The 27259-nt window shown below is 45.3% G+C and overlaps 1 protein-coding gene and 2 long non-coding RNA genes across 3 annotated transcripts in view; 2 read left to right on the top strand and 1 right to left on the bottom strand.

Moving 5' to 3' along the window:
- The window catches only part of LOC144153387 (sodium/iodide cotransporter-like), a 50910-nt gene extending 28734 nt beyond the window's left edge, over positions 1–22176 (top strand). The window contains exons 7-9 of the mRNA XM_077685037.1: positions 7427–7567; positions 14524–14653; positions 22084–22176. Of these exons, the coding sequence (XP_077541163.1) occupies positions 7427–7567; positions 14524–14653; positions 22084–22176 (364 nt within the window). The remainder of the gene's footprint in view (positions 1–7426; positions 7568–14523; positions 14654–22083) is intronic.
- Positions 15364–18299, bottom strand: LOC144151824 (uncharacterized). Its single transcript, XR_013318982.1, has 2 exons — positions 17958–18299; positions 15364–15460 (listed from the first exon to the last, which is right to left on the bottom strand). It is a non-coding gene; the product is annotated as an uncharacterized LOC144151824 (long non-coding RNA).
- A 1587-nt stretch (positions 22177–23763) lies between the features above and the next one.
- On the top strand, positions 23764–25826 carry LOC144151624 (uncharacterized). The gene is made up of 3 exons (XR_013318920.1): positions 23764–23876; positions 25098–25165; positions 25701–25826. It is a non-coding gene; the product is annotated as an uncharacterized LOC144151624 (long non-coding RNA).
- The last annotated feature ends 1433 nt before the right edge of the window (positions 25827–27259 follow it).

Below are 27259 nucleotides of genomic sequence, written 5' to 3'. Positions count from 1 at the left end.
TACGTATTTCTTCCTTAGTAAAAAAAACAGCCTGTGGAATTCGGGTACTGGTGAAAGCTCGGCGTTGTTTCAGCTTGCCCACGTTAATTACTCTTTATAATGCTTTCATCCACAGTCACATAAATTACTGCATAACATCTTGGGGGAACACTTACCCGTCTCACCTTGCGTCACTGCAGCATATTCAAAACCAAGCAGCCCGAATAATCACCTTTAGCCCTAGATACACCCATGTAAGCCCTCTTTTGCGATCACTCAACCTTCTCCCAATCAGTGAGCTCGTTTTGTACAACTTAGGAATTACCACTTATAACTTACTCAGCCACTCTCACCTTCTTTATGTAATAGGACGAACAAGTATTACCAACAACAACACGCGTTTTGCAATGCGAAATAATATCTTGCTTCCTCCAGTCCGCGCGAACTACGGGAAACAGTCGGTTAATTCAACATGATAAAATTGTGGAACAACCTGCCGGTAGCCTTAAAAAGTCGAAAGCCATTATCATCCTTTAAGAGATCACTTAAATGTTTTGTTTCTAAATAGTCCTTCATTCACTCTCACCCTATAAATCGAAGGAAAGCGTATATAATCCGGGAAAATGTATGTCTCCAGTTCACTGACGTTGATTTCTGTGTTGCAATTTTTTTTAATCCACCCCAATGAAAGCATGTTGCCTGATTGATCCCCGTAATGCGTTTATTGTGTAATATTATTTTACAATAATTCTGTTTTCATGCTCTGTTTTATTTGTGAAGGCTGAACAAATCAGCCTAGGCTGTTTTGTCACAATTAAACTGTTTTGTTCTATATTTCGACACTCGATGTCCAGTGAAGCGTCATTTTTTTTTACCTCCGCTCTGAAATTTTGGCCTAATCAGTAATGAACGATCATCGCAATTGTTCACTATACCGTTATACCGTGTCCATTTGGTTTGTGTATAAATCTACATTATATTTCTGCTGATCTCTTCTGACTGCTCTTGTTTTACCGTTTTTTATGTATTTTTTAACAAGAGGTCCCCCCACAGTGATAAACTATGGGACCTCTTTCTGTATTCTTTACCAATGTAGGTACTGTATTATATGCAGTCTTCCTAATAAACGTCCTAATAATAATAATGTAGACCAGAATTTAGGTTTCTGTAATGTTGAACCGAAGGACGGGCAAGACAACTTCAAGTGCAATGAACATGAAGGTGCAGCTACGAGTGGATGACCTTAAAGTGGAATTATTTAAAGTTTTGCCAATGGTCTTGCCGGCGACACCCCTGTTGGAATTGCCATAAAAGGGATGCGTACATCAGCTCCGGTTCTTTCTTGCCACCAATCGCGACATTTTTTGCTTCGACTGCCGGCCCTTAGGTCAGACGTGTGTTGTGAGGCATTGCATAAACGCCGGCGATGCCAGTCCTATACACCGACGCCCATATCGCGTGTCTCAGACCAAGAAAGGAGTCATTCAGCGGGAAGTCAACGAAATGCTCAGAAGGGATGTTATTGAACCCTCCTCTAGCCCTTGGGCATCACCGATTGTTTTGGTGAAAAAGAAGGATGGCTCATGGCGCGTTTGTGTTGACTACAGGCACTTGAACAAAATTACCAAGAAAGATGTATACCCGCACCCTCGAATTGATGACGCCCTCGACTGCCTACATGGTGCCTCCTACTTTTCATCCATTGATTTGCCGTCCGGATACTGGCAAATAGCTGTTGACGGAAAAGATAGAGAAAAAACCGCTTTCGTAACACCTAGCGGTTTGTTCCAATCCAAAGTCATGCCATTCGGACTTTGTAACGCGCCTGCCACATTCGAAATGATGATGGACTCTCTTCATCGCGGATTCAAGTGGACAACTTGTCTTGGTTACCTGGACGACGTCATTGTCTATTCACCCACAATTGAGACTCATCTGGAACGTCTCTCGGACATTCTGAATGTTTTTCGCAGAGCCGGTCTGCAACTGAACTTCAAAAAATGTCATTTTGTATGCCGCCAAATCAAGATTCTCGGTCACCTAGTCGACTCCACCGGTGTTCAACCCGATCACGAGAAGATACGCGTCGTCAAAGACTTCCCCATTCCGCGTTAGGTGCAGGATGTGCGCAAATTTATGGGGCTGTGTTCGTACTTCCGGCATTTTGTCAAGGATTTCTCTGCCACTGCTGGCCCCCTCACTGATCTTCTTAAGAAAGATATAGCGTTCTCTTGGTGCCAAGCGCAAGCTTCGGCTTTTTCCGCGCTCATCGGCCACCTATGGAACCGGCGAATCCTGCCTCACTTTGACAGCTCTGCTCCAACAGAAATCCGTTCAGACGCCAGCGGCCATGAAATAGGAGGGGTGATGGCCCAAACACAGGCAGGCCTCGACCGGTAACAACTACTCAAGCCGTCTTTTGTCCCCACCTGAGCGCAACTACTCTATAACCGAGCGCGAATGCGTTGCTCTGTTGTGGGCCGTAGGTACATGTAGACCATATCTGTACGGCAGGCAGTTTACCGTTATAATTGACCACCACGCCTTATGCTGGCTTTCTTCTATGAATGATCCCACAGGTCGGCTCGCTCGCTGGGCTCTATACCTCCAAGACTATATATGATTATTCGGTTGTCTACAAGTCGGGTAAACTGCACAGCGATGCCGACTGTTTATCTCGTAATCCCGTCGAAGAGCCTCACACTGATGAGCACGAAAACGATATTTGTGTCTTTTGGTTCTCTGAGTTCAAAGACATCGGTGACCGCTAGCGCCTTAATCTGACGTTTCGGCCTATCATCGACCGTCTCCACTCAGAGCCAACGGACCCTTCTCTGAATGCGTTTGTGCTGCGGGATGGAATCGTATACGGCCGCAACTTCGGGGCTCATAGACGTGACCTGCTTCTGGCGGTGCCCTAGAAACTTCGCTCGGATGACCTCCGCCACTCACGACGTGCCAATGGCTGGCTACCTTGGCGCCGCTCGCACTTACGACCGCTTCCAACGGCGATTTTACTAGCCAGGGATCTACCAGACTGTGCGTCGCTATGTCACGGCATGCGATCCTTGCCAACGTCAAAAAACGCCCCCATTACGTCCCGCCAGCCAGTTACAACCTTTGGGCATTCCCACCGAACCGTTTTATCGTGTTGGCTTAGATCTTTAGGCCCCTTTCTGTTGTCCTCGTCCGGAAATTGTTGGATAGCGGTAGCCACAGAATATGCTACCCGCTACGCTATCACTCGTGCGCTCCCGACGAGTTGTGCTACATATGTCGCCGATTTTCTTCTGGAGGACGTCATCGTGCGTCATGGTGCTCCGCGCCAGTTGCTCACCGACCGTGGCTGGTACTTTTTGTCACAGGTTGTCGAGGACCTTCTTCGCGCTTGTGAAACAAAGCACAAACTGAGGACTGCATAGCATCCTCAAACAAATGGCCTTACTGAGCGGCTCAACAAAGCGCTCACCGACATGCGTGCAATTTACGTCCCCAAAGATAATCGGGATTGGGACGTTACACTACCTCATGTCAAATTTGCATATAATTTCTCTCGGCACGACACTGCTGGATATTCTCCTTTCTTCTTTCTATTTGGCCCTGAGCCTACTTTATCGTCCGACACCACTCTACTGACTTCAAGTGAGCCGACCACTGCATATGCTCGTGACATTATCACCCACGCCAGAGTCCTTCAATGCTTTACTGGTCACGAAACTTCAGCGCTCGTTTCATATAGGGACTGCGCGCGCCAGTACAGGCGCCAGCGCCGCACGAAGGTCATCCAGCCGCCGCGCGTGCGGCGTATTTATTTATTTTATTTATTTTATTTCCTCAAGGGTCCCTAGGCGGGACATTACATGAGGGGTGGGGATACAAATGTTTGAGTATAACAAAAAGAGACGTGTAAAAAACAGTGAAAACAGCAAACAAACGTCTGTGTAAACGAAGACACAAAAATGTGTGAATACTTCTCGTAACACAGGCCTAATTCATTACACGGTTCGGGGGGATATAATCGCAGTGGCAAACATCATTAGCAAAGGCCAGCAAAGGCCAGCTCTTGGCGAAGCAAAGGCAAGCTCTTGGCGTGCAAACGCTTGCTGCTTTTGGTTACTGCGCGCTGATTAAGTTTTGTTTCGTAGTAGTTAGCGATGAATAGTCCAGTGATTGTGCATATCACCTGCCTTCAATGGGGTTTTATTTTTCGAAGTAAACTGCCGTAGACTTCGGTCGCGAACGGCAACGGCTTCTGTGTGCTCTGGCACAAACGCTGCGGCGTCGTGTTTACGGATTTTTAAATCTATATTGCTTCTTTTCTTGAAGCAAAGTTGTAATTACCACATATACGGTAGCTGTGTAGTCACGGACTGCTGCTGGCCTATCAATCATACAATAAAAAAACTAAAAAAAACCAAGTACGCGTCGTTCAGACTACGCTTAATGAATCCGTTGATTGCTCTGGAATGCACAGAACGCTAAAAGAGATAGCCCAATAGTATTGTCGTTTCGATGAGTGGGTACATACTTGAGAGCATCTAAAAACGCTGCAGAAACGCGAAGGGTCAAAACACGAAGAGATATATGTTGCACCATGTGTCTTCCTGCATCCACGCTTTGCAATACTTGCAAAAACAGGATGCGAAAAAAGAACAATAAAACTGATTTTATCACATGCAACAAAAAATTTCAATGTTACCAAGGGAGACAAAAGAGCGTGGTCCAGCGTACAAAAATTCCCCGCATTTCCCCGAGGGGAAGAATGTGAAAGTGCGAATGCACGAGTTGAATTTGCGCGGTTCGGTAATATTCGCGAAAGAGAGATCACACACACACACACAACTACAAAGAAAGAAAGATGCATTTGTTCACAGACACCTATTTGTGTTGTCGTTGTACTTGATTGGTAGAGCGGATCTCAGCTTTGAAATTTCGTGTCAGTACTCCTTTACGCGGGTGCATTAGCCCTTCTCACGCCCGATTCTTGGCCAATCCCCCACGTGGGTATATGCCATGTCAGCGGCCAGGCAGCGCGCGCCCATCTCCCCCCGTTGCCAAGGAAGACGAGGAGCGCGCGCACCCGCAGCTGTTTCTATGCGGACGGCGGCGGACGCTTCAGGCTCGCTTAAGAAGTGCATTCGCACTTAAAAATTTATTTTTTCGCACTGCGTTCTGCAGCACACGGAGAAAACAGAATATTTCCACGTATCCAAGAACGAAGCAAAGCTTTTCTGAACGCAACGAGCTAGCGAGCTCCTGCACTACAAAAGACTGGAATGAAACACAAACGTCGAAGAAGCAGTCCGCAGTATGACGTGCACAAATGAAAGTCGATAAAGTGAGTTGCGCGGTGTTTGTATGCATGCATCACTCTCGGAACGTTATTAAATCCAGATCCATGGAAATAGCATCGAGAACGAAACAAAAAATCAAGTTCGCGACAAAGTGGGACCCTTTCCATATCAAGCAATATTGCCCGACAGTCCCGTACGACAAACAGAGCAAATGGGCGCTCCGGGCGAAACGCCAGATAAGAAACCGGAATCGGCCACGCGTGGTTACAAAACAAACAAAACGAACCCTAAGGGATAATTCGCGGAAATATGAAAAGTAAAAGCACAAGGACGTCCCAAAGCTTTTTTTACACGCGATCCTGAGCGCAAGGTAATACAAGTTTGCAAACAGGTAATGAAGCACCGCTACATTGATTGATTGATTGTAGGGTTTAACACGCCGACGCAACGCAGGCGATGGAGCGCGCCGTAGTGGAGGGCTCCGGATTAATTTTGACCACCTGGGGATCTTTAACGTGCGCCGAAATCTCGTACACACGGGCGTTTTTGGTTTCCGCCTCCATCAGAAGAAGCACCGCTACAACGTGACTGATATGACAAAAAAAAAATCCGGCTTTAAGTTACCATTGTACAATTCTAGGTACACGATGCTGTCAAAATGGTACATTGCTTTTTCCATTCTCACACACAGTGCATTTCCACACACTGTCGTACACTTATAATCTAAGCTGAAATCTCCCGTTGCTTGCTTTGAATGGCACTCTTCCAATTCTCACGCAGCTGCCCGTCGCTCGGCCAACAGAACAAGGAAACATTTTCTGTGGTATCGCTGTACAAGGAACGACATCCCGGGACGCAACACATGTTCGGCATCGTCGTTGCACTACTTAAGTCGCATCACGAGAGCGTGATATGCACGTTACATTTTTTCCCGCACAAAACAAACACAACTCGCCGCGGCTCCGCCGTTCGAGCCAGCGCAACGCCGCCCGAGGAGTGACCTCAGTGAGAGGGTGGTGCCACCGCGCGGCGGACAAACGCAGCATATGAAGCTCTCCCATTGAGTTACGGAGCAGTTTCATAATCAGTAAAGCATTGAAGGACTCTGCCCACGCTGAACTGGTACGTCAGGTTTCCCGAGATCGACTCTTGGCATCACAAGCATCCCTGAAGTGTCAATATGGCGAGAGCCACCGCCCTGCACACTTTGCTCCTGGCTCCTTGGTTCTTTTGTGGACCCCTTCTCGCCGAGTTGGTCTGTCTGAGAAGCTCATGTCCCCCTTCACTGGCCCATACCGCGTCGAGCGTGCCGTCACTGCCGCCACCTACGAAATTGTACCCCTCTTGCCTCTGACATTGTCTGGGCACTCAGCACCTCAGCTGGTTCATGTGAGCCGCCTCAAGCCGTACCACCAGCGGTATCTACCTACTACTGCTCCTCCTTCCTAACAGGCACCGAGACAGTGCATCTTCGGAGGGGAAGTTGTGTCGCAGACTTAAGCCAGCTTCCCGAGAAACTTACACGAAGCATAAACGCATATCCATGTGGCCAATCTCTCCCTACCTGGTTATGTGCTCCGGTGGAAAGACGCTGGTCGACGACCAACGGAATGAAGAGAAGGCAGACGAAGTCCGAGTTTCCGCTGGACTGGGTTGGCGCCATCAACCGGCTGTGTGCCGGTGACTACGGTGTCTTTTGTAAATATACCTTCTTCCCGACAACCTATCTCTGCGTTGTCATGGTACACTATCATAACTGCCAATGAGTGAACGCAATCACAATAAGCTTCAAGCATTGGTGAATTACATTATTGTTTATAAACGTCCTCCTCCTCCGACCGACCCGTCACCTCCCTTCAGCCTTCTCGACCCTCTGTGCGGTGACTTTTCCGCAAGGCTTCACATAATTTATTATTGTTCATTTAAGAACATACCGCAGGCCAGGGAGGCCCAAGCAGAGAGGCATAAGGCGGTAACAATATCAATGATACTAAAATACAAAGAGTAAATAGCAAAAACAGCAATGACACGGGTGTGGGGTTTTTAAGTGATACTTGTAAGGCATCCACCAAAAACTATACAGTTTCTTGGGAACTACGCACGCTGTTACATTCTAAGCTCCCTTCTACATTTCTGCGTGGTTTATTTAACAGCTTCAGCTTGGACGTAACCAGCGATGAAAATGCCTGGTCCTGCCTATTTGGAGCTTCAGCCACATCCTTGTACCGACTATGTTTTGATCAAGTTGTTGTCCAGAGACAGCTGGCCTGCCGAACACTTCAAGAAGCCAAAAGGTATGAGAAAATACAGCAGGCTTCATGGTGGAACATAATCGCTAAAAGTTAGCCCCAAATTGTTTTAACCGTAAAAAAAAAATAAATACTTGTTCTAAACGCACTTGGGTACGTTGTAACGATTGACGAAGCTACTCAATAGGACGTACAGTTTCTGCAATGTACTGCTTATTAGAAAAATGAATACCGAATTGGAGTGCTTTTGAACCCAGTAAACAGAAAAGAGCTAAAATAAAGCGGGAGCGCGTAAAATGAACAGTTTCTTTTGATAAAATATATCACAGGTGCTCAAATCTGACGTCTTCTTCAGCCGACATTGTGTCATCACTGGATGATGGGTCTCCTAGATGTTTCCTACCACTGGCTATAGACTGCGAACATCATCATCAATTACGTGGTGCGGTTTCTTTCATTGAGGTGTCTATTAGAAGTTGCTGTATGAAGTTCTACAACTTCCAGCAATGACTTTCCACATTCGCTTTCACACAGTGACTCCACGTCTTGTACTGTGAATGTCTCGTTTTCCCTGGAAGCGAAACTTTTCACGTTCATCCACGCGAGCTCTCTGGATTCCGTTGGCATGGCTAAATCAGCGAGCGCACATTGAGGTGCCAAGCTGCTGCAGAGGTTCGATGCCCTGGGCATCGGTCCCACCGTGCTGGCATTTTCAACGAGTTTTATGAATTGATCATTCACCGCATTGCTGGCATACACAAAATCTTTCGCGAAAACCCTGTCCGGGGTTTCCTTTTTGATGCTGCTAACGTGCGTAATATTACAGTGTCTCACGTATTTAAGGGATACATTTCGCATAACGGTAGAAATTTTAGGTCGCAAAAAAGACCGTAATTTCCCAGTGAGCCCCTTTTTGCAATTTTCTCCATTCATCACATGACGATAGTTGCATGAACTCTCTCCTTTGTTTTTCTGTGTGCTCAAAAAAAGCATTTGCCAGTGGGTATTTGTGGACATTTGGGTCCATTCTTTGGACATAAACAATAAAAAAGCAGCGCCGCTGAGAACGTAACCAAAAAAAGGGTTCATTTAATGCGAGCGGGTGGGATTTGTTTGCGTCTCAGCTGCGCTCGTTTTAGAGCTAAGCTGTTTAGGATTATGGCTTTGTGCGTTTTTCGTGTGCGTATGCTAAACCTCAGGTTCAGCGACGTGCAATGCCTGGCTTGAGGCAAAATCACGAGCCATATTCGCGAAGAAAGCCAATCTTCCGATATGTGCGCTATAAGCACTGAAGTTTTATTAGTGTCGCACGCCGTGAAAAACATAATTGCAACCTGGGGATTTTGTTTGTCTTATCACCTGGATATCCAATTCGATTTGAATGGTTGTCAATACGCATAACCTTTAAGACCGGTACACTCTCAGGTAGACTATAAACGTCTCTCAAAATGTTGGCGTCGACCATGTGTACGTTCGTACCACCCTCCTTTTGGCGGCGTACCAAGCACCTGCTGGTGTAGTTTTCTTCTGCTCCTCCTCTTTCTCCTGCTCCTCAGGACGCCGATCATGCGGTCAAGATAAGTCACAAAGCTACATATCAAATTTTATTTCTCGTCGGTAATCGTAAATGGAATGCACGTTTATTCAGGAATTCAGCTTCGCTGGTTTACCCTTTTCACAGAGAGAAAGTCGGAAGAAGTTTTGTTGTATTGATTTTATACTAAGGCCTTTTGGAGGCCAATCCGAATTTCTTATCGGCGAGCCTAATGCAGGTGATTTACTTTCTTCTTAAAGCAATGTTGAATACTTGTGTTTCTAGCGGTGGCAAACGCTTTGTAACTGTAAGAAGTCTACTTAACCAAGCGTCGTAACCACGCACTCTGGCACAGGTAGAAGTGCTGTGACCGCCCAGGGTGCGGCATTTTAATAAGCAGCACTTACTGACACCGGGCTTTGTCTCCGAAGCAAACTTTTTTTTAACATCCAGGGAACAGTTTGGCCAATCATAATGGCGACACCAGGGCTACTGTTAAGTAGAAAAAAACGGGGTGCCAAACATTCTGAAGGCTCTTAGGTCAACGTCATTCACATTGGTGTACCTCCCACGATATCGTCTGCTATAATTTTTCTTCAGCGTAAAAACAATTAACGTTGTTTTTCTGACGCCCGCTGGTGCAGCGTCCGATCGCTCACCTTGGGGAATTCTGCCGTCCTTTTGATAAGAAATGCATGATGGGGCCCATCCTGCACTGCTGAACCAATAATAAGACACCATAGCCAGCGTCTGAACCACTATCTGGAAGCCTTGCAATTTAAACAATCGGCATGCATGAAGCGCCACGGCTTCGGCAAACAGCATTCCTGACAATAACGACGCGATATTTCGCACAAAGCATTCACTTCGTCTTGTTTGTGTTTGCTTCGTGCATTCATTTTAATCCATGCAAAATAGACCTCAGTACGTTTTTACACCTGGGGTAAAATAATGGAGACCCAGCAGAATGAATGTGGGGAGTAGAATGTTTGTAATGAACTTGGGGGAAAGTAAAAAAAAATTCCCCGCATTTCCCCGAGGGGAAGAATGTGAAAGTGCGAATGCATGAGTTGAATTTGCGCGGTTCGGTAATGTTCGCGAAAGAGAGATCACACACACACACACAACTACAAAGAAAGAAAGATGCATTTATTCACAGACACCTATTTTTGTTTGAGATTACCGCTATCGCCTTCAGAACCTAAGAATCGCTTATGCGTCATTAATACTTGTGTTAGTTACGATCGTCGGTGATTCTAAACTGGACGTAGCGGGGCAGAAAAAAAGTGGTGTACACGCACACAGTCGGACACATTTCGCTTGCGATGCCACACCGATGCGGATCAACCGACCACGCAGTGGTACATGTGCGGGCGTCAATTTCAAAATATCTAAGAATGCACCTGCACCTGTAAGTATGCTCATGAGTGCGCACCAAGCTAGAACAAGGCGATATTGACCAACCATACCCACGACAATAATTTAACGCTCAAGGGTTAATCCACATTCGAAAGGCATAAATGACCTTGAATTTTTGCTTTATTTCAGGGTTTACTTTCGAAATTCTCTTTGACTAACCCAACATTAGCCGGGGGGACTGGCGCTTGGTTATAACTGGTGTGCCTTCATTGCGGGGAGTATTTTACTCTTTTGGAAATACCATACTTGTAAGGTACCCGCCGCGGTGGCTGATGGGCTGAGGCGTTGTGCTGCTGAGCCTAGAGACGTGGGCTCGATCCCCGGGAGCGGCAGCCGCTTTTCTGATGGAAGAGAAACGCGCAGACACCTGTCTGTTCGAGATTTCGGGGCACGTTAAAGATCTCAACGCGGTCAAAATTAACACGGAGCCCTCAACTACAACGCGCCCCGTCGCCTGTGGACCATCGGTGCGTTAAGCCTCATAATCAATATTCACACTTGCGCGGTAAAGAAAATACTAAAAGAACGTGAGGTTCAACCGAAAACTTATCAATGACTGATGCTTGGAAGCTGGTGAAAAAGTCGCATTTGTAATACTCATATTCATCCGAGAATATTGTATGCTAGGGTTCTGTATTCGTACACACGGTTTCTACTCACCAAAATACGCACTGCGCGAGCGCATGTACGGCTGTGTGTTGCGCCGTAGTGTTTACTGGTAAAGCCCTAATAGGCATCTTTTTGACGATGTTTGCTTGTGTATAAAAATTGAAGAGTTCCGCTGCTGAGCACGACGACGCGGGTTCTATTCCCGGCCGCGGCGGCCGCTTTTCTCATGGTAAAAGTAAAAACGACCGTGTGTATGAGATTTGGGCACACGTTAAAGATCCCCAGGTGCTCAAAACTAATACGGAGCCCTTCACTACGGCACTCCTCATCGCCTGAGTTGTGTCGGCGCGTTAAACCCTACAATCAATCAAATCAATCAAAATTGAAGAGTGCCTCAACTCGAAAGGAACTACAACAAATATCTTCTTGTGCATCTTCTGCCTATTCGCGTGTATGAAGTTCTAAAACGCTGGCAAATTGACCTGTCAGGCTTTGTTCGTTGATGAACAAAAAGAGAAACGTCCAGAAGGTGCCAGTCGTAACAATTGCACATGTGCTATTGCTCGTGTGCTATTATCAATGCACGTGTGCTATTGCCTTCTGAAATGTGTGTCGTTTACGAGATACCGCTGTCTCGTAAAAAACTGTACGTGGGGACGAGTGGGTGCTGCTTAGAATATGGGTATGAGAGCACTCAGGGTCGATAAAAAATCGCGCGTATTCAAATGTACCTGCACATTGTGAAAAGTGTGAATGCAACCCCTTTTTCGTTGATACGCAGGTGCTCTTCTAGAGTAGAAATGAATGGTTAGGGAGATTGTAGAAGCTTTCTACATTCTTCTTTATAAAGGTGACTGCGTAACTTAAACATCGATATCGCTTGACAAAAAAGAAGCTAAGCTTATTAGCCATACCTTTACGTGACTTGCCAGCTCGTAGGCGAACCCCTTTTCTTGCGTTTTTTGTCCTTTTGTGCATTATTGTATGTGGAGCCATGTCAGTCCTTGCTTGTTGCTCTACACATGTGTGTTATAGTGCATAATATTCCTTCCGCTTCCTAGAAAAACGCTAGTTCATAGTCAGTGCTAGCGTTGGGCCTTTTTCCTATTGTTCGGTTTGCTTGCGCACTGTTTTTCTCTAGGTGATATACCAACTTGGCCGACTTTGAATCTTGCTGGTTAGAAATGTAAGCTATCCTATGTTCACCGTACATGGCAAGCCTTCACTGGGAGCTGGGTCACTGCTAAAAAGTAGTATTTTCATGTTGGCGGTCTTGATTGGCAATATACAGTGGTCGTTTGTTACGTTACTCGAGCACCCAATGTAGAAAACCTTAAGCAATGTTGTTTATTGCGGCTTGCACCTGAAATCAGATGAGCTCATTTTTGATCTGTTGTCTCATCTCGAGAAACTTTGGTCTGTGTTCAATGGGGAGGTCCGCTTGAAGGCCCAGTAAAAGCAAGACTTTTAACAGTCAATTTCCCCGCTATTGGGCATACACGCCACTGTAACACACAACAGAATTTATCACGTACCAAAAGATAGGCAAAACGAATTTGTTCGGTAATGTGGAGATCAATGGAAGAGGCCTTCATGCTACAGAAAAACTAAACAGGCTGTTAATCATGACAATGATGAAGATGTGTCATTTCCTGTTTGTCCAAGGAGTAGCCGGAAGCTATGAGTCCATTATAGTACCAATAAGAGAATGAGTTGCTTGCACCGGTGGTATTCTTGGAATCAAAACGGTGGGCAAAGGAAATATATCACATTATTTGCAGCATTGGCTCAGAAGTGATCCTGTACCATTTGGGAAACCGAACGCTCGATCTTGTAAGACTCTAGAGTGGTCATGTGTGCCGGGCGTGATATTTGTGCTGTAATATGTTTATGCGCTTATTTACGGTATATCGTATTTCCTCGCTTAATGATCGCACTCGCGTAATGATCGCACCCCTGAAGTTCGTCGTCAAAATAAGATTTTTCTTATTTCCCGCGCCATGATCGCACCCTGAACTTGCCGCAGCCATATGCCGTGTGGGTGCCAAGTCCAGTTGACGATGGTCGTGCTTACCTGTGTTTCCTTCTCTTTCAAAGCGGACATGGCTACGTCATTGCCGCAGACTTGCCGATATTAGCGATATCGGCAAGCATGAGTTTATTATTGGTGCGGAAGAAACTCGCACTAAGTGCAGATAATGTACTCACAAGACAAAGAAGAAAACGCGTTCAGCTTGCTGCGTCGGCAGCCGTGTCCCGCACTGTGACAGCAGCAGTCACTTATTGGTCGACCTGTTCTCACCTCGCAGCAAACTCGTTCGAGCACGCTTCGTACTTCTTGAAAACACTACATTTTAAGTCACTTTGCAACGCGGCTTTCGGTGGTCCATGAAGTTTTTATTATGTTTTTCTTGATTACGTTTATTATGTTCATGAGACCTACCGTAAACATTCTGACCTCCAACGTGCTTGCGTTTTCTGCGATGAAACTTTTTTCGCAAAAAAATTTACCTCGCGTAATGATCGCACCCCTAAATTCGCATCATATTGCCGCGAACCATACATTGGATTTGTTTATTTGTGTTTTGCTTTTACCGCCCGGCTGCGCCGGTCTGCGTTATCTCTGCGCCAAGGGAAGCGCGTGTTCCATTCTTTCTTTCTGTGCCGCATGTGTTATCTGTTGTGATAGGGAGAGCATTCCGATCTAACGTGAACAGCCCAGAATAATCTTCTTGGATCTACTATGTTCTCGATGCGAATCGACGTTTCGAGAACCACGCGCGCCGAAAGATAAAAAGCCTGCAGTGCGGACTCCGGGGCATTCGATTCGACGACACTCGCCTGTGCAAGTCACTTTGTTGACCGCTGCTTCGCCGCCTCTGTATTCTTTTGAGTTGTTAGGGGAGCACAAGTTCGCTCCAATAAACGTATTTCTCATTCAAGACAACTGCTTCGTCCTTGTCTTCGCGACAATATTTCTGGAAAAAAAGTGCGATCATTACGCGAGTAAATACGGTACATCGAAAGTCACTCCTTGAGACAGCATTGCGGAATACCGGTACATGCTAGCAGAAGGGAACCTACATGTGTAAACATAGAAGTTGTCAAAATATTATCATATCCCTACTGAGATCCTCTAAGAACTGGCTATGGTGCTGAGTGCTTCTACGTAGTAGAGACGGAAACGCCTTAATGTCTTTGTACTTCAGGCGCTTGGAACTATATTGTACCTTATGCGGGAAGACCAGTCAGATATTCTTGCGACGCCAAGACGCATGGACATATCTGAAAAAAAATTGCAAACAGCGGTGATGCAGCAAGAATGCATTCAAAGTTCATTTTTCGTCAGTGGGACGATATATGTCCTTTCGTCGTTCTTTAAGTAGAACTATGTGTCATTACAGTGGAGTTTTCTTAACAGCTAAACTATTCTATACAGAACCGCCATGACTGGCACAGCCCTGCTAATTACGGCATATCTGTTAACTCTTGCGATGGGTTTCGGTCTTGTCGTCTGGTTCCGTGGCTGTGACCCAGGATTACTTGGGGACATAAAAAGCATCGATCAGGTAAGAAGATTGTTTCTGTGGTTGTTTCAGATACTCATTGATTTTTTTTTTTGCAAAATCTAAGTACAAATTAGTCGGCAAAGGTGTACTTAGTCCTCAATAATTTCTCGCATTATTAAGTTTGGGCAAGCAGATGAACAGAACGTGGCAGTGAGGGAAGTTAACCCTTACAAAAATGGTTATTGAGATTGAATTGAAAGTCAATTGACTTTACTCAGTACAATGTGTTGAGAGTCAATTGACTTTGAATAGAAATTTTGTATTGAGTTCTCGTTGAAAATTGGCCGCCGTGTTTCAATTGAAACTCAACGCTCTGTTTCAATTGAAAGTCTATTGACTATAGTCAACATGTCCGTTGATTTCCAATTCACTTTCAGTTGACTCTCAATACACTTTTCCTGTTGAGTTCCTGTTGTGATGTATCAATTGAAAGTCTATTGAGAAAACTCGGTGGAGTTCCAGTTGAGTCTGTGTTGACTATCTATTGTCTCTCCTGTTGAATTCCTGTTGAGAAATGTCAAATGAAAACCTATTGAGCATATTCAAGACAGCCCGTTTGATTTTTCAAGTCTTTTGATTTGATTTTATCAAGTCTTTTATCAAGTTATTTCACCAATTGCCTCGTAAAGTTCAGTTGACTGTACTAAATATATAGTGAGTCTGCTTCAATAATGCAAAAAATCAAGGTGCGCATTGAGCAGGTGAAATAGTGAGGTGTTTCATGGCAACGCTTGCTTTATTGCTCACGAAAGCAGCACGGGAGGACTGGAGCCTTGCAGGGTCCACTTGGCTACTTGACTGTGTAGCCTGCAAAATACAACAAGAAACAGACTTGTTTGTTTCCACCAGTACAGTACGAAATGATTGCGTCCCTTCTTATTAAGCATGCTGGTCTAAGTAGCTTGCTATTTTATATGTTAGATGGTTTGTAATTTCGGAAAGCAAGGCAAGGAGACAGCAGTTCAACAAATGTATAAGCTTGTCTCAGGTTTTAATGCATCAAGGCAAGCTAACCACATCAATTAATTCTACAATGGGTAGGGAGTGGAACGCCTTTACTTGAATGCCTTCCGCATTAAAGCACCTGCAATCTAGAGGAATGACTATGTCCGCAGGGAGCCACAAAATCACCCGCATGGGCTAGTTATCGTGTCTTCCACATCTTTGAGGCCCAAAAGAAATCTGCTTAGGCCTATCAAGACTGGGTGAGCCACTACCAAACCTGTCCAAAAGCATACCTGTGAACCTGTGGATTTTGTTTTGTGAAATTTCAATGCTGGAAATGTCAAAAGAAAATTAGATAACTGTCAACTTGCATGAGCTGGTTTACAAAATTGTAGCCTTGAGTAAAAAAAACTAGTGTCAGATGGTACTGTAAACTAAAGTTACTACAGCAGGCAATCATTGCAAATGGCTTTATGAATGAATGAGCGCATAATACTTTGTGCTTACCGACTAGTGGAAAAAAATTACATGAACCGTGAAAGAAAAAAAAACTTGCCAGAAAGAACGTGACAGAAAAAAATATGTAAGTTGAATTTCGCAGTCTTTCACACTCTTGTAACGCTGAAGCATGGTGTGTGCCTTGCAGTACGTATAACAAACAAGTAGTACTAAGCAGCAGCTTGAAGGGATCATATGAGATATGGGTATATCCACATTTTTGCCTTAATCGTAACAATGCCAGAGGAGTGTCCCAGTATAACAAGGTCGTGATGCCAGTTTACACACAACGAGAACACGAAACATTTTTGTTTGGTGAGAGGAAAAAACAGCAGAGTTGCTGTAAATGAGAAAAAATATAGAAGCTTTTTTTCCCTTTGCTTGGCGAGATTTTCTATACAGCAGCAGCACTAAAACAGTACAGTGATACCGTGCCGACCAATCATTTGGGTAATTCCTAGAGGCAGAACATTTGTCACAACAGATCGACTAAGCCCTCGCACCATGCCGGTGTAGCATCAGTCAGTGGCACGTCTGACGCCACGTTCAGACAAAATGTTATTCAGTGATTTTGCTATTACTCACACCACACTCAGCCCAACTTATTGAAAACTGCTCCGAGAAAGGCAATCAGAAGGTTGTGATTATAAGCAATGGCAAATTTCAATTTATGCTAGCAAGTCGAGCAAGTGCTTAATCAAAACCGGTATTCATCAGTTTGAAAGTTTGACTCCTGTACATGTTCTAGTGCAAACTGCCTAGCACCTGAGACAAAAACTGGCAAATGAGAAATTCCCAGAAAGATACGTGGAGAGAATTGGCACTTTGTGGTAAAAGACTAATATATAACAGTGTGCAGTCTGTTTCCAACTACTCCTTACGCAGCACATTTTTTTCTTCATTGGTTTTAAAACCAAAGTGTCTGCTTGCCTTTAGGGTGTCAAGGTAATGCATCAGACTTGTGTAAAGATGCTTTGGGTTGAAACCCTAGCTTCTGCGGATACACAGTCTCTATTTCCCAAAAGCAATAAATGAATTTGTTATATTCTTGGGCATTATTTCTTTAGCTGGAATGAAGTACGTTTTAGGCCACGTTTGTCTTTAGGTCACGTTTAGGCCACGTTTGGAGAAAGAGCTACGCTCTTTCTCCAAACAATCGTTCAAATTAGGAAGCAAATATATTGCCGGCAGCCAGCACTTTAGCTTGTAAGTATATTTTACCGCCATGTCTCCTAACTGGTTGAACACACTATACTGTTTGTGACTGGTAGATCTGCCTCTCAGCCTAGCGCTGTCAGGTGTGTTTGCATAGCGCAGTATTCGTGCGTCTGTTATTGATCCGACAGGCACTTGTTCGATTCGACCTCCTTCATTTTTTTTCATTTTCGTTAACTTCGTTCGTCAAACATTTTATTTACCTTAATCATGGTGTTCTTTCTTTTTTTAGGACACTTCGTATCAGGCAATACAGGGCTGCTGCTCCGTTCTGTAGCAGCACTGCGTCTAGAATTTTATTCATTCGTCACTTGCCTTCAAAGGTTTTGTTAGACCTTTAGCTTAAGATACATACAAATATACTACACGCGAAAGCAATACAGCAGCGCGGAAGACAGTAAAACTACCGATTGATGTCAAAATGTGTGCCGGTACAATAGCCCCTTCAATTTGTTACACTTACGTACAGTATTTTTGAAAAGCTGAAGTGAAATCGTACCCTTTAGGTCGATCTCGAGACGGCATGCATAAAAACACTGTTTATATAGCGACAAATAACCAAGTCGTGAGTATAGCCATTCAGGTAGGTCTGCACAACGTTAGTCACGATGAAATGTACAGGAGCGCTCGGAAAGAATGAACTTACCTTATAACAACGTCGCTCCCAGCGGGGCTCCCAGCGTGGTGAAATTGACGGGTTCCAAAGCGTGGCTAACAGGGATGGTAACACCTCACTTCGCAAGCTTCTTCACCGTACGATCACAGCGCACAAACACAACACGACACACAAAGGATGTTCACCGGCGGTAGAAGAGCGCATACGATGGCTTTTCCTTCAATAAATTCGATGTATCGCCAGCTGCACTGCAATGTCTGACCTTCGATGCTGGTTGAAAAGATTCGCACACGGCACATAAATCGCCAACAACACGAGGAAAGCTATAAATTTGCACAGAACCGCGAGAACGACCGCACGACCGCACCACGCCAGACCACAGAACAGGGAGGATTTTGCCAGACCCCGCACATCCGGGATTGCGACCAAGCGACATCGGCTTGGCTTCAAGTCGGTTTGCGATGGCTATGCCACAGCTACGCATTCTTGTGAAAACTGAGCGTGAAAACATTGACACGAGATATCAAAAAAACCTATGGCGGCTCGTGAGTCCTATGTTAATATTTACAATATTTTTTTATAGAATTATTACCAACCCCTCTAGCAGCAGTAATAATATTATATTGCAGATAACCGAACTCCGCCGAGGTCGCAATGTTGGCTGTCAGCGCCACTGGCGGCAGTGGCAACGCCGCGTACTAGACATTCGTGACAGCGCGGTCACTTTAGCTTAGCGTGGGAGGGTGCAAGAGGAACCAAAAGAACTGGTTATCGCCGGGTGTGGAGGTGAATGGCACGTCTTTTGTGTCCGGGCGCCCGCTTCGGCGAACTGCAGCAGGAGAGAGGACGGAAGAATTCTGGAAAGTCCAATCTTTGAAAACAGCTTCAAAGTTCTTGATCTGCTTGCGGGCGCAGGATATTTGCGAGGCGCTTGTGTTTGAGAAACGTAGTCCGCGGACGTGTTGACATCGTTAGCGAGAGAGCGGTTCGGAGTGTAACAAGCGGCACGTCAGCCCACTAAAGGCCCAACCACATGCACGCGTAAAACCGGCGTACTCGCGCAACGACGTAAACCGGCGTACGCGCGTAAGGAGCCGGCGTACTCCGGCGTACGCCGAATGCATTGGTACGCGCCTTTTACGCCCAAGTCAGAACCCGCCAGATATCGACGTAAACTTTCAAGCGTACGGTGTTGACGTACACCTCTGGCGGTGATGTTATCGGCAGTCAGGTCGCATAACAAGACAGTGAATTGATAAATAAGCTAACTTCACTATTTATTATGCGATAAAACGAAGTAATTTGTAAAATACGGTGACCAAACAACCGGACAAAACACGCGAAGCAACGAGCAACTATGGGAGCAAGGCAGTTTTACGCCAAATGTAGCGGAAGGGATTCGTTGGTTTTGTGCCTGCCAAGTATGCATACTAATCCTTAACGTTTTTTAATGTCCCGAGAACTGTTTTAGTTGTTTCTGTATTAAATATACGTATATTTGTGAGAATAGGCATTATTTGCTTTATTTGAGTTAAAATGTAGTTGAACTGGTCGCCACAAAGCTGAGTCCGAAGTAGTCGAGCCACCCTGCGCGGCGCATTGGTTTACGCGCGCGTTGCGGCGATATGTGGTTACTCGCCCTCTCCGACGTCGTCGGCCGGCGTAAAGGCAGCGGCGTATGCCGCCGCAGGCGTACGTCGTTGCGCGAGTACGTCGATTTTACGCGTGCATGTGGTTGGGCCTTAATTTGTTCGGTTTCTCTTTTTTTTTTTTTTTTTGTAGTGGCGTGAAGCAGTGTCAGGCTCGTTCTTTCTTTTTGTGACCCTGTGCAGTAAAGATGAGTTGTTAATCAGCGCTTCAGTTTGTCTTTCTTCATTTTTTTTCTTCGTTTGTTCGTTCGTTCAGTTCGTGTGAGCGGCGGCGCCTTGGACTGGCGTGCGGAGTTCTTTTGCAGTGAAAGAACTGTTTTCACCTGTTTTAATAGAGCGTAGATGCGCGTTTGCTCCTTGTGGGATTATCTGCATTCCACATTGCTGTTCTACTGTTGTTATCATAGACAGTTCACGGTATCCTCAAGGAAAGTTATGTATGACGGGGAATAGAACTCGCGTCCTTGGGCTCAGACCACGGCGGGGTGCGCGAGTGATAACTGGAGTAATGAAGTTCACGAGTGAACGACGATGAGGCCAAGCCTGCGTTCGCTTGATTTGAACGCTTGTTTTAAAAGTTCGCTGTGTACAAAAATTTAATTGTTCATTTTTCGACGTTTAGGGATTTACACCAAAGTTTTGCTGTTTTTTTTCTGAGTATTTATAGGCACAATTTCGTCACTGGAATATTCTTGTGCGTTTGGGTTTGTGAGATAAGTATTCATTTCTGCAAAACAGCGCTGTTAGTATCGTGCCTCCACAGAAAAACACTGAATCATCGCACTAGGATGCGATCTCGCATATGCCTTTTGCAGATGTAGCAGATTGAATCGCGTTTTAAATGTACCTCCTCCCCACCTACCTTCCCGGAACACAAGGTATCACAGCATTGTATGTGCGAAAAGAGGTAGGGGGAGTGACGACTTTTTTTTGTCCCCAGAACTGGGACCCGACATGTGTAGCCTCCCCCCCCCCCCTCCTGCCTTTCCGTTTTTTCCCGGCCGAGATATGCATGCTTCATGATTCCGCTCCAACTTTCCCGGAAGACTGACTTCGAATATGTCCACTGCCGCTAAAGCGGAAGCTTAGCAGCAGTAGTGGAGATTGCACACTCATTATGTCAATGCGTGCTAAGGTATAAAGAAGAAAATCCGCTGCTATAGCAAGGAAACGATTCCGCGGGAGTCACGTGCCAGAAGAGATGAGTCACTAGAGTTGTCAATGTTTATTTCTTCCATTGTTTTGTGCAAAGCATGTTGCGGCAGTATTTGAGGAAATGCAGTCAAAAATTGTCCAATATAATTGATTTCCCCACTTAGCAGGTATAATTATTATTTGGGCGAAGATGCTGCTGGTAAAGGCTACTGGCCTAAGGAGTTTTATCAGCTTTGAAAATTAAGCTCGAACCATAAAACATGGACAAAAAAGAAGGACACTGGTATATATTTCAACGCGTAGCACCAACTAGCTCGACTCTCAATTTTACTTGATTTTTGTCAGTAGAAACTCTATTGAGTTTCAATTAAACGAAGTCATTTGATATTCTGTTGAGTTTTGTTCATTGAAAGCTTGTTGACTTTTTATTGACTGCACTCAATAGAAATGTCAATGTTTAATAAAAAAAACATGAAAGTAACCTAGTAGTCTTAATTCAGCAGACACAGTGGGCAGCGCTGAAAAAAATAGCCCTTCAAAGTGTATGTTTCAGCCTGATGAGTTTTGTCAATTGGTTCTCCAAAGAGTTTCAATAGACTGGTGTCAATTGCTTTTGTATTGCGTTTTCTCAATACAAATCCTTTTGAGTTTCTACTGACACATCTCAATAGCCAATTGAGTTTGAATTAGGTTTCTGTTGACTCAATAAAAACTCAACTGGAACTGAATTGAAACTCAAAATCCATTTTTGTAAGGGAAGTGTTCAAAGTCTAATAATTCTATGTACGTCATTTGAATCAAGAGGCAGGAATAATATTCCGAGTCAACGTAGTTTTACACATTGCTGCTGGTTGCGTGTACATGGCAAAGACATTTTAATTTTGCGTAGGTTTGGTTACTCGTAAAGCAAAGTTTTCACGTGATTTAAGCAGAACTCATGCGTGATATGAAGTCACTTTTTTTTCTTTTAAATATGTAAGTTCTCATCTCAGCTCTCAGTCATTTGCCAATATTCCCTGCCTATGTAGTACTCCCACCCCTCCGTATCAAGTACCCCTTCCCTTGATGGAAATATATTCATACGAAAAATGGTATAACCTGTCTTACTAGGATTATTTTTTGTAGCTAATACCTGGGTGTCTTCATTTACTTCGCTGGTGTCGGCTGTATGCACTCGCGACAGTGGCAAGTGATGTTTGATTAAGTTTTTTTCCGAGATCATACATTTTGAGGGGCAATTCAGGGCTGGAAGAATTGCAGCTTTTTGGAATAGTTCATTCGCTTCGATGTGTTCAAATGCAATGAAGGTTTTGCGATGAAGCTCGAAATGCACATTTTTGTGTCCTTTTCAGATTGTGCCCTATTATATTAATAAATACTTGGTTCGGATACCAGGAATTTCTGGGCTATTCCTTGCCGGAGTTGTTTGTGCTTCAACGAGGTAACAACTTAGCTGCGGTTGCGTGCTTCTCCATACAGAAATGTTACATATCGGTCCACTGCCGTCACTACGACAGCATATAAGAAATTAAGTGGCAGAAGACCTGGACGGGTAGTTTGGGACAGAAGGAAGACAGCGAAGACCACACAGCGGCATGGTGTACATCATGCGACTCTTTTAGTTCATCCAATGTGTATCTTCATGTGCAGGCGTATGGCGGTTGAAATTGCCGGGGGAAGACCTTACGCTATTTTGTGTGCTTGTCTAGCGATAATGTTGAGTTTTCGACGTTCGCTAATTTGTAGTGCTAGGTAGGGTGTGCTGAATGTGACGCAGCTTACGAGTAGTAGTGCATCTATGAGGCGGACTACCTCGATTTTTTAAGACCTCCGCGGCGGTTGGTGATGCGGCAGACGAAATGTGTAATCTGCGGGAGTGTCATTACTCATTAGCAGTGGACGGGTAGTTTGTATACTTGTCTCGTCTCACTGGAAGGCTGGGCCTCATACAAGGAAAGTTTGGTTGCTGGGGATGAGGAGGCCCTGTAGCGGGACTTCGGGGGGTCCGGGACGGGGCTGCAAGTCGGGAATACATTAGTTTTATCAACAGTAGATGTTTTATTTTCCGGCCGCACAGCTGAGACCATGGGGGCGTGGGTATGTGTCCGTGATGGTAATGGCCTCTGGACGGTCATTCTGCTCAGACCCTTTAGACCTTCTACTTGTGAAAATAGTGAGATCGTCTACGTATGGCCCCTGCGCAATTGCGGGATGGTCTGTAGAAGTGCGGGAAGTTGGAGCATTGTTATGGTAAAAAGCAGCGGAGAAACCACATGGCATTGCGTTGTACTGCGACGTAGGGAAATTTTAGACAGTTTTAGTTTCATGCGCGTGCAGACTTTACGTACGCAAACGAGTAAAGAATACGTAGCCCCCACGCAAGTATTTTGAAACACTTGCAGTTACACGTACGGACGGTCCACGCGCGAAGGGCGCCTGGGTGCACGCACTCTCCACCCATAGCCGCGCGTTATTCCTAGCGCCTTCTACTAACAGACACACGCACGGCTGTTGGTGCTCGGGATCTCACGAGCCCGTTGCTATGGCGGTGGCAAACGCCACTCCATCAGGCTTAACAGGCGAAAAATCGCCCTTCCATCTGAAAAACAAAAGCTGTTTTTCAATTGAAACTTTGGATCAGGGTAATAACGGCCAAACTGCAGGCGAAATCAACATTTTAGAACACTAAATCGCACCTAGGGATTTGTGACGAAGCTGTTATCACGACGAAGCGGGAGGGCAGGCCGCCGCCATGTTGGTCAACTCTACGTACGGAAGCAACCGAAAGGCCGGAACGTAAAACTTCAAATATGGCGTAAGTCTGTAGGACCCACGGCGACCCTTGGCGTTCTGCGAATGAGCACTCGTAATCCGCGAAAGCTTAACTTACGTGAAGTTTCTACGTACGTGAAAATAAAACTGTTTTGTAACACTACATTTCCCCCATATTGTCACATCGGGGCAACGTATACTTGGATGTCAAGGGGGGAACATTCAGGAATCTTTTAACGGTGCCGAATGGTTTCTTTTTTCAGTACAGTGTCGTCTGCAATTAATTCCCAAGCCGCCATTATGTATGTGGATGTCATCGCTCCGCGATACAAAAAGGCGGAACAACGTGTGTTGCTGATTACACGAAGCCTTGGTGAGACGTGACTTGCACTGTTTATACACAAATTCGTGGGCTTAAACCGGAAAGAGTTACTTTTATTCTGAAGTCCAAGAGTATGAATAAAGTGATTGCTTCAAAGCAACGACTACTTTAAGGAAAGCAGCCTTGAAACTAATACATTATGTAAGAAAGGTCTAAAGAGAGTAAATACTAACCCATAAAAACCGCATTACAAGAATAAGCATTTAAAGAACTTCTGTTCGGCTAGAGTTCCTATTAGATGCAGTGTTTCTTTGCGCATACACAAAGGAACACCTCAATATGTTTTCTGAAGACTCCGGGGAAACAAGATTCGCGAATGTTATGTTTTAGTGGCCATCGTACGCTCCAAATATAACTTAGTCGGAAATAATTGTGGAGAACATAGCGAGCTTAGTATGCATGTGCAGCGGTAAGGGAGAAGCCACTAAGGCTTTTGCAATCCTGTATTTTTTATGGTGAATTCCGTAATGTTTTATGGAACGCGAAGTGCGACCACTGTGGTCAAAACGATGGCACTAAAACAGCCACGGCAGGCTGCATGCGTTAGAAAATGAGCGTACAGGTGTGTGTACTATTAGAGTGAGGTTAGCTCCGAAGTGGCGCCCCGTTTAAAACGTGACCACGAAGAGATGTGATTCCTAAGAGGACTGCGCGCCAGGAAAGCAATAGAGTAGGGCAGGAGGAAGGTGCAAAACATTACCGCTCCTGCCATACAAGCCGCCTTGGGGGGGGGGGGGGGGGGGGCGAGGGTGCTGTCCAGGAGGCGGGTTGAGTAGGGACGGGCGCAGCCGCAAATATCAACGTCACATTGCTTGCAGGCGGTCCAATTACGCTTCCTTCTTCACTTCCTGAGAACGTTTTAGGCATTCCCCGTAGTTCTCTTTTCTTATAAACGTTGCACAATATGACAAGCGTCTCCTTATCTATTTTCCGTGAGATAGTAGCAACATGTTAATACGAGAAAAAAACATTAGCATAGCCCAGTTGAAGGATGTAACGGTTGAATAATTTTTTGCGTCCTTGCTGTATCATAATGAACTAAAGAGATCAAACTTGCATGACCTACTTGTAAGTTTATTGGTAGTTGTTCGGAGTTCCACTCGATTTAAAGCAAACGGATTTGTCTGTAATATTTAAGAAGAATCTGTTTTGTAGAGGTTGCAGTGTTTGTGGGCTGAATCAGTTTTTAACGCCTTTTTCATTTTCTCCAAGCTTTCGTGATAGGCATCATCATGACCGTTTGCAGCACCATTTGTGCGTACCTGGGATCTTTAACACAGGTAATATTTGCCTGCAATTGTTTCGCAAAAAGAGTTTAGGTAAGACTGTATTGAAGTGTCTACAGCGCTGTCCCGACAAGTTTAAGAGAGAAAGCAGCGCGCCAACGGCTCCTGCACGGAAGTGGGGCATACACCTTAGCTTGGCGCACACAAACGCACATACGCATTACTATTGACGTTAACTATATTTTTTATTATCTCTTGATAGCATTAGCCTGTACTGTACCGTGGCTGTGTAGTTCATTCTGATCAAAAGCTGTTGTTTTCTTAGTTAAGACTACTCGTTACCAAAGATATTATGCTTTAAAAGGTTGATCATAATTACATGTCAGGGAAAATCATCATATCTAATGCAAAACAATATCGGAGAAGTGTTGTGCTAGCGAAAATGGATTACAAAGGTGTGCTAACCAGAAGTAACAAATATTTCTTACGGCTTTAGGGTTTCAATAGCTGTTCCTGTATACCTTCACGTAGTGCCTGCCACATTTGGACCATAGGGCCAGTGTTTTCCTCAAACGATTTGGTTTTGCAGGTCTTTATGATGGCCAATTCCGCCTTGGCGGCGCCTTACGTTGGCTTGTGTCTTCTGGCTGTTCTGTTCCCGTTCGTGCACTCTAAGGTATGTGCCCTAGGAAGGCCTCTTTTTGTAGTGTGTATATTTAGTGTTGTAATTATTATGTTTAATCATTATCTCATAGATTAAGTGGAATGGGAAAGCTAAAAGACAACTTGTAGAAGACTGATTGATGTCCAATCCGACTCCACTTTCAGAGCCAGAGTACATGGTGGAGTCATTAGCCTGCCAGTCTGTGGCTGTGACTGGCCTTCCGGGCCCTCCTTACCAGGTCGCACTCGGGGCAGGGTTAAGATCTGGACAGCTGTGCTCGTCCCTGTTCATGAAGGGTACGGGTGAGGATTAGGAGGGAGGCAAGCTGTGTGGGAGCACCCCCAAACTATGTGGTACAGAGTACCTCGTTTTGGGGCCTAAATTGCCCATTGTGAATAGCTACAAGGGAGAAAGGGGAAGTGTGAGGTGTGTTGTGAGGGAAGGCCGTGTTTGAAGTTGACCCACAGTAATTTCATCAACCTTGGGTAGAGTGGGGTGAGGTGAATGGAAGGTGCGGCGAGATAGCTTGCAATATGGGATATTGTCGTTGTATTAGAGTGTGGCTGGAGTTTCAATATGGTGCGTACGTAGAGGTTGGGTCCAAGGGGGGAGGAGGGCGTCGGGATTTATTAGCGGGTGTATTGCTTCTCGCGTCGTGTCGTGGACTGCTTCATTGCCGGCCGAACTGCAACCACCAGGAGTCCATAAGATGTAGCACTCCTGTGGCAGGTGAGTCGAGTGCTAGATGATGCGTAGGTCAGTGGGTCAGTGACAGAAAGCAGACCTCGTTTGAGACGTCGGCAGTCTTTTTGCGAATACAAGAGAACTGTGAGCTAGTCGTTACTAGTATAGGTTAGGAAAAGTGTGATAGCTAGTTCCTCTGCTTCAATTTGTGCTGATGCAGGCGTGGATGCCATGGGGGCGCGGCGTGCGTGCTATCTGCCGTGATGACGGCACAGGTAGAGGGATCAATCGGCGAGAAGAGCGTACGCAAGATATTGGTAATGGGTACGCATGTAGTTAGGGGGGGGGGGCGACTCGAGGAACATCGCGCAGACATGTGTGCATGTGCCGGATAGGGGGGCGAATTTATTGCGGCCGCAAACTAGGCAATGGTGAAGGCTTGGGCGAGTTGGTGCATAATTACAAAGAGGGGAACAGCGCAACACAGACGAAACGCAATAAGAAAGTGACAACCACGAGCGCCTAATTACAACTGAAATTTATTTTTCGGCATGTCACTTATATACGCTGGCAGACATGAAATAGAAGAAAGCAGAAATAACATGAATGCTGGTGACAGCCTAGGCAATCGTCACACTACACTAACGCCATGTGCCACAAGACGTGCTGAACTATCTGTGGGACCGAAACTTAATCTCTTTTTGGAAGAGGGACAACGAGGATCCGCTCACACAGTTTTCTTTTCGGCGCTGTATTTCAGATATGTGCACGGGCTCGGGCTTACCCGAAAGCCCGGGCCC

Source organism: Haemaphysalis longicornis, unplaced genomic scaffold (genome assembly GCF_048455015.1).
Source record: "Haemaphysalis longicornis isolate Haplotype H1 unplaced genomic scaffold, Haemaphysalis longicornis Haplotype H1 scaffold_9, whole genome shotgun sequence".
In the NCBI taxonomy this organism is placed as follows: Eukaryota; Metazoa; Arthropoda; class Arachnida; order Ixodida; family Ixodidae; genus Haemaphysalis; species Haemaphysalis longicornis.
This window is presented reverse-complemented; position numbering and strand designations above follow the sequence as displayed.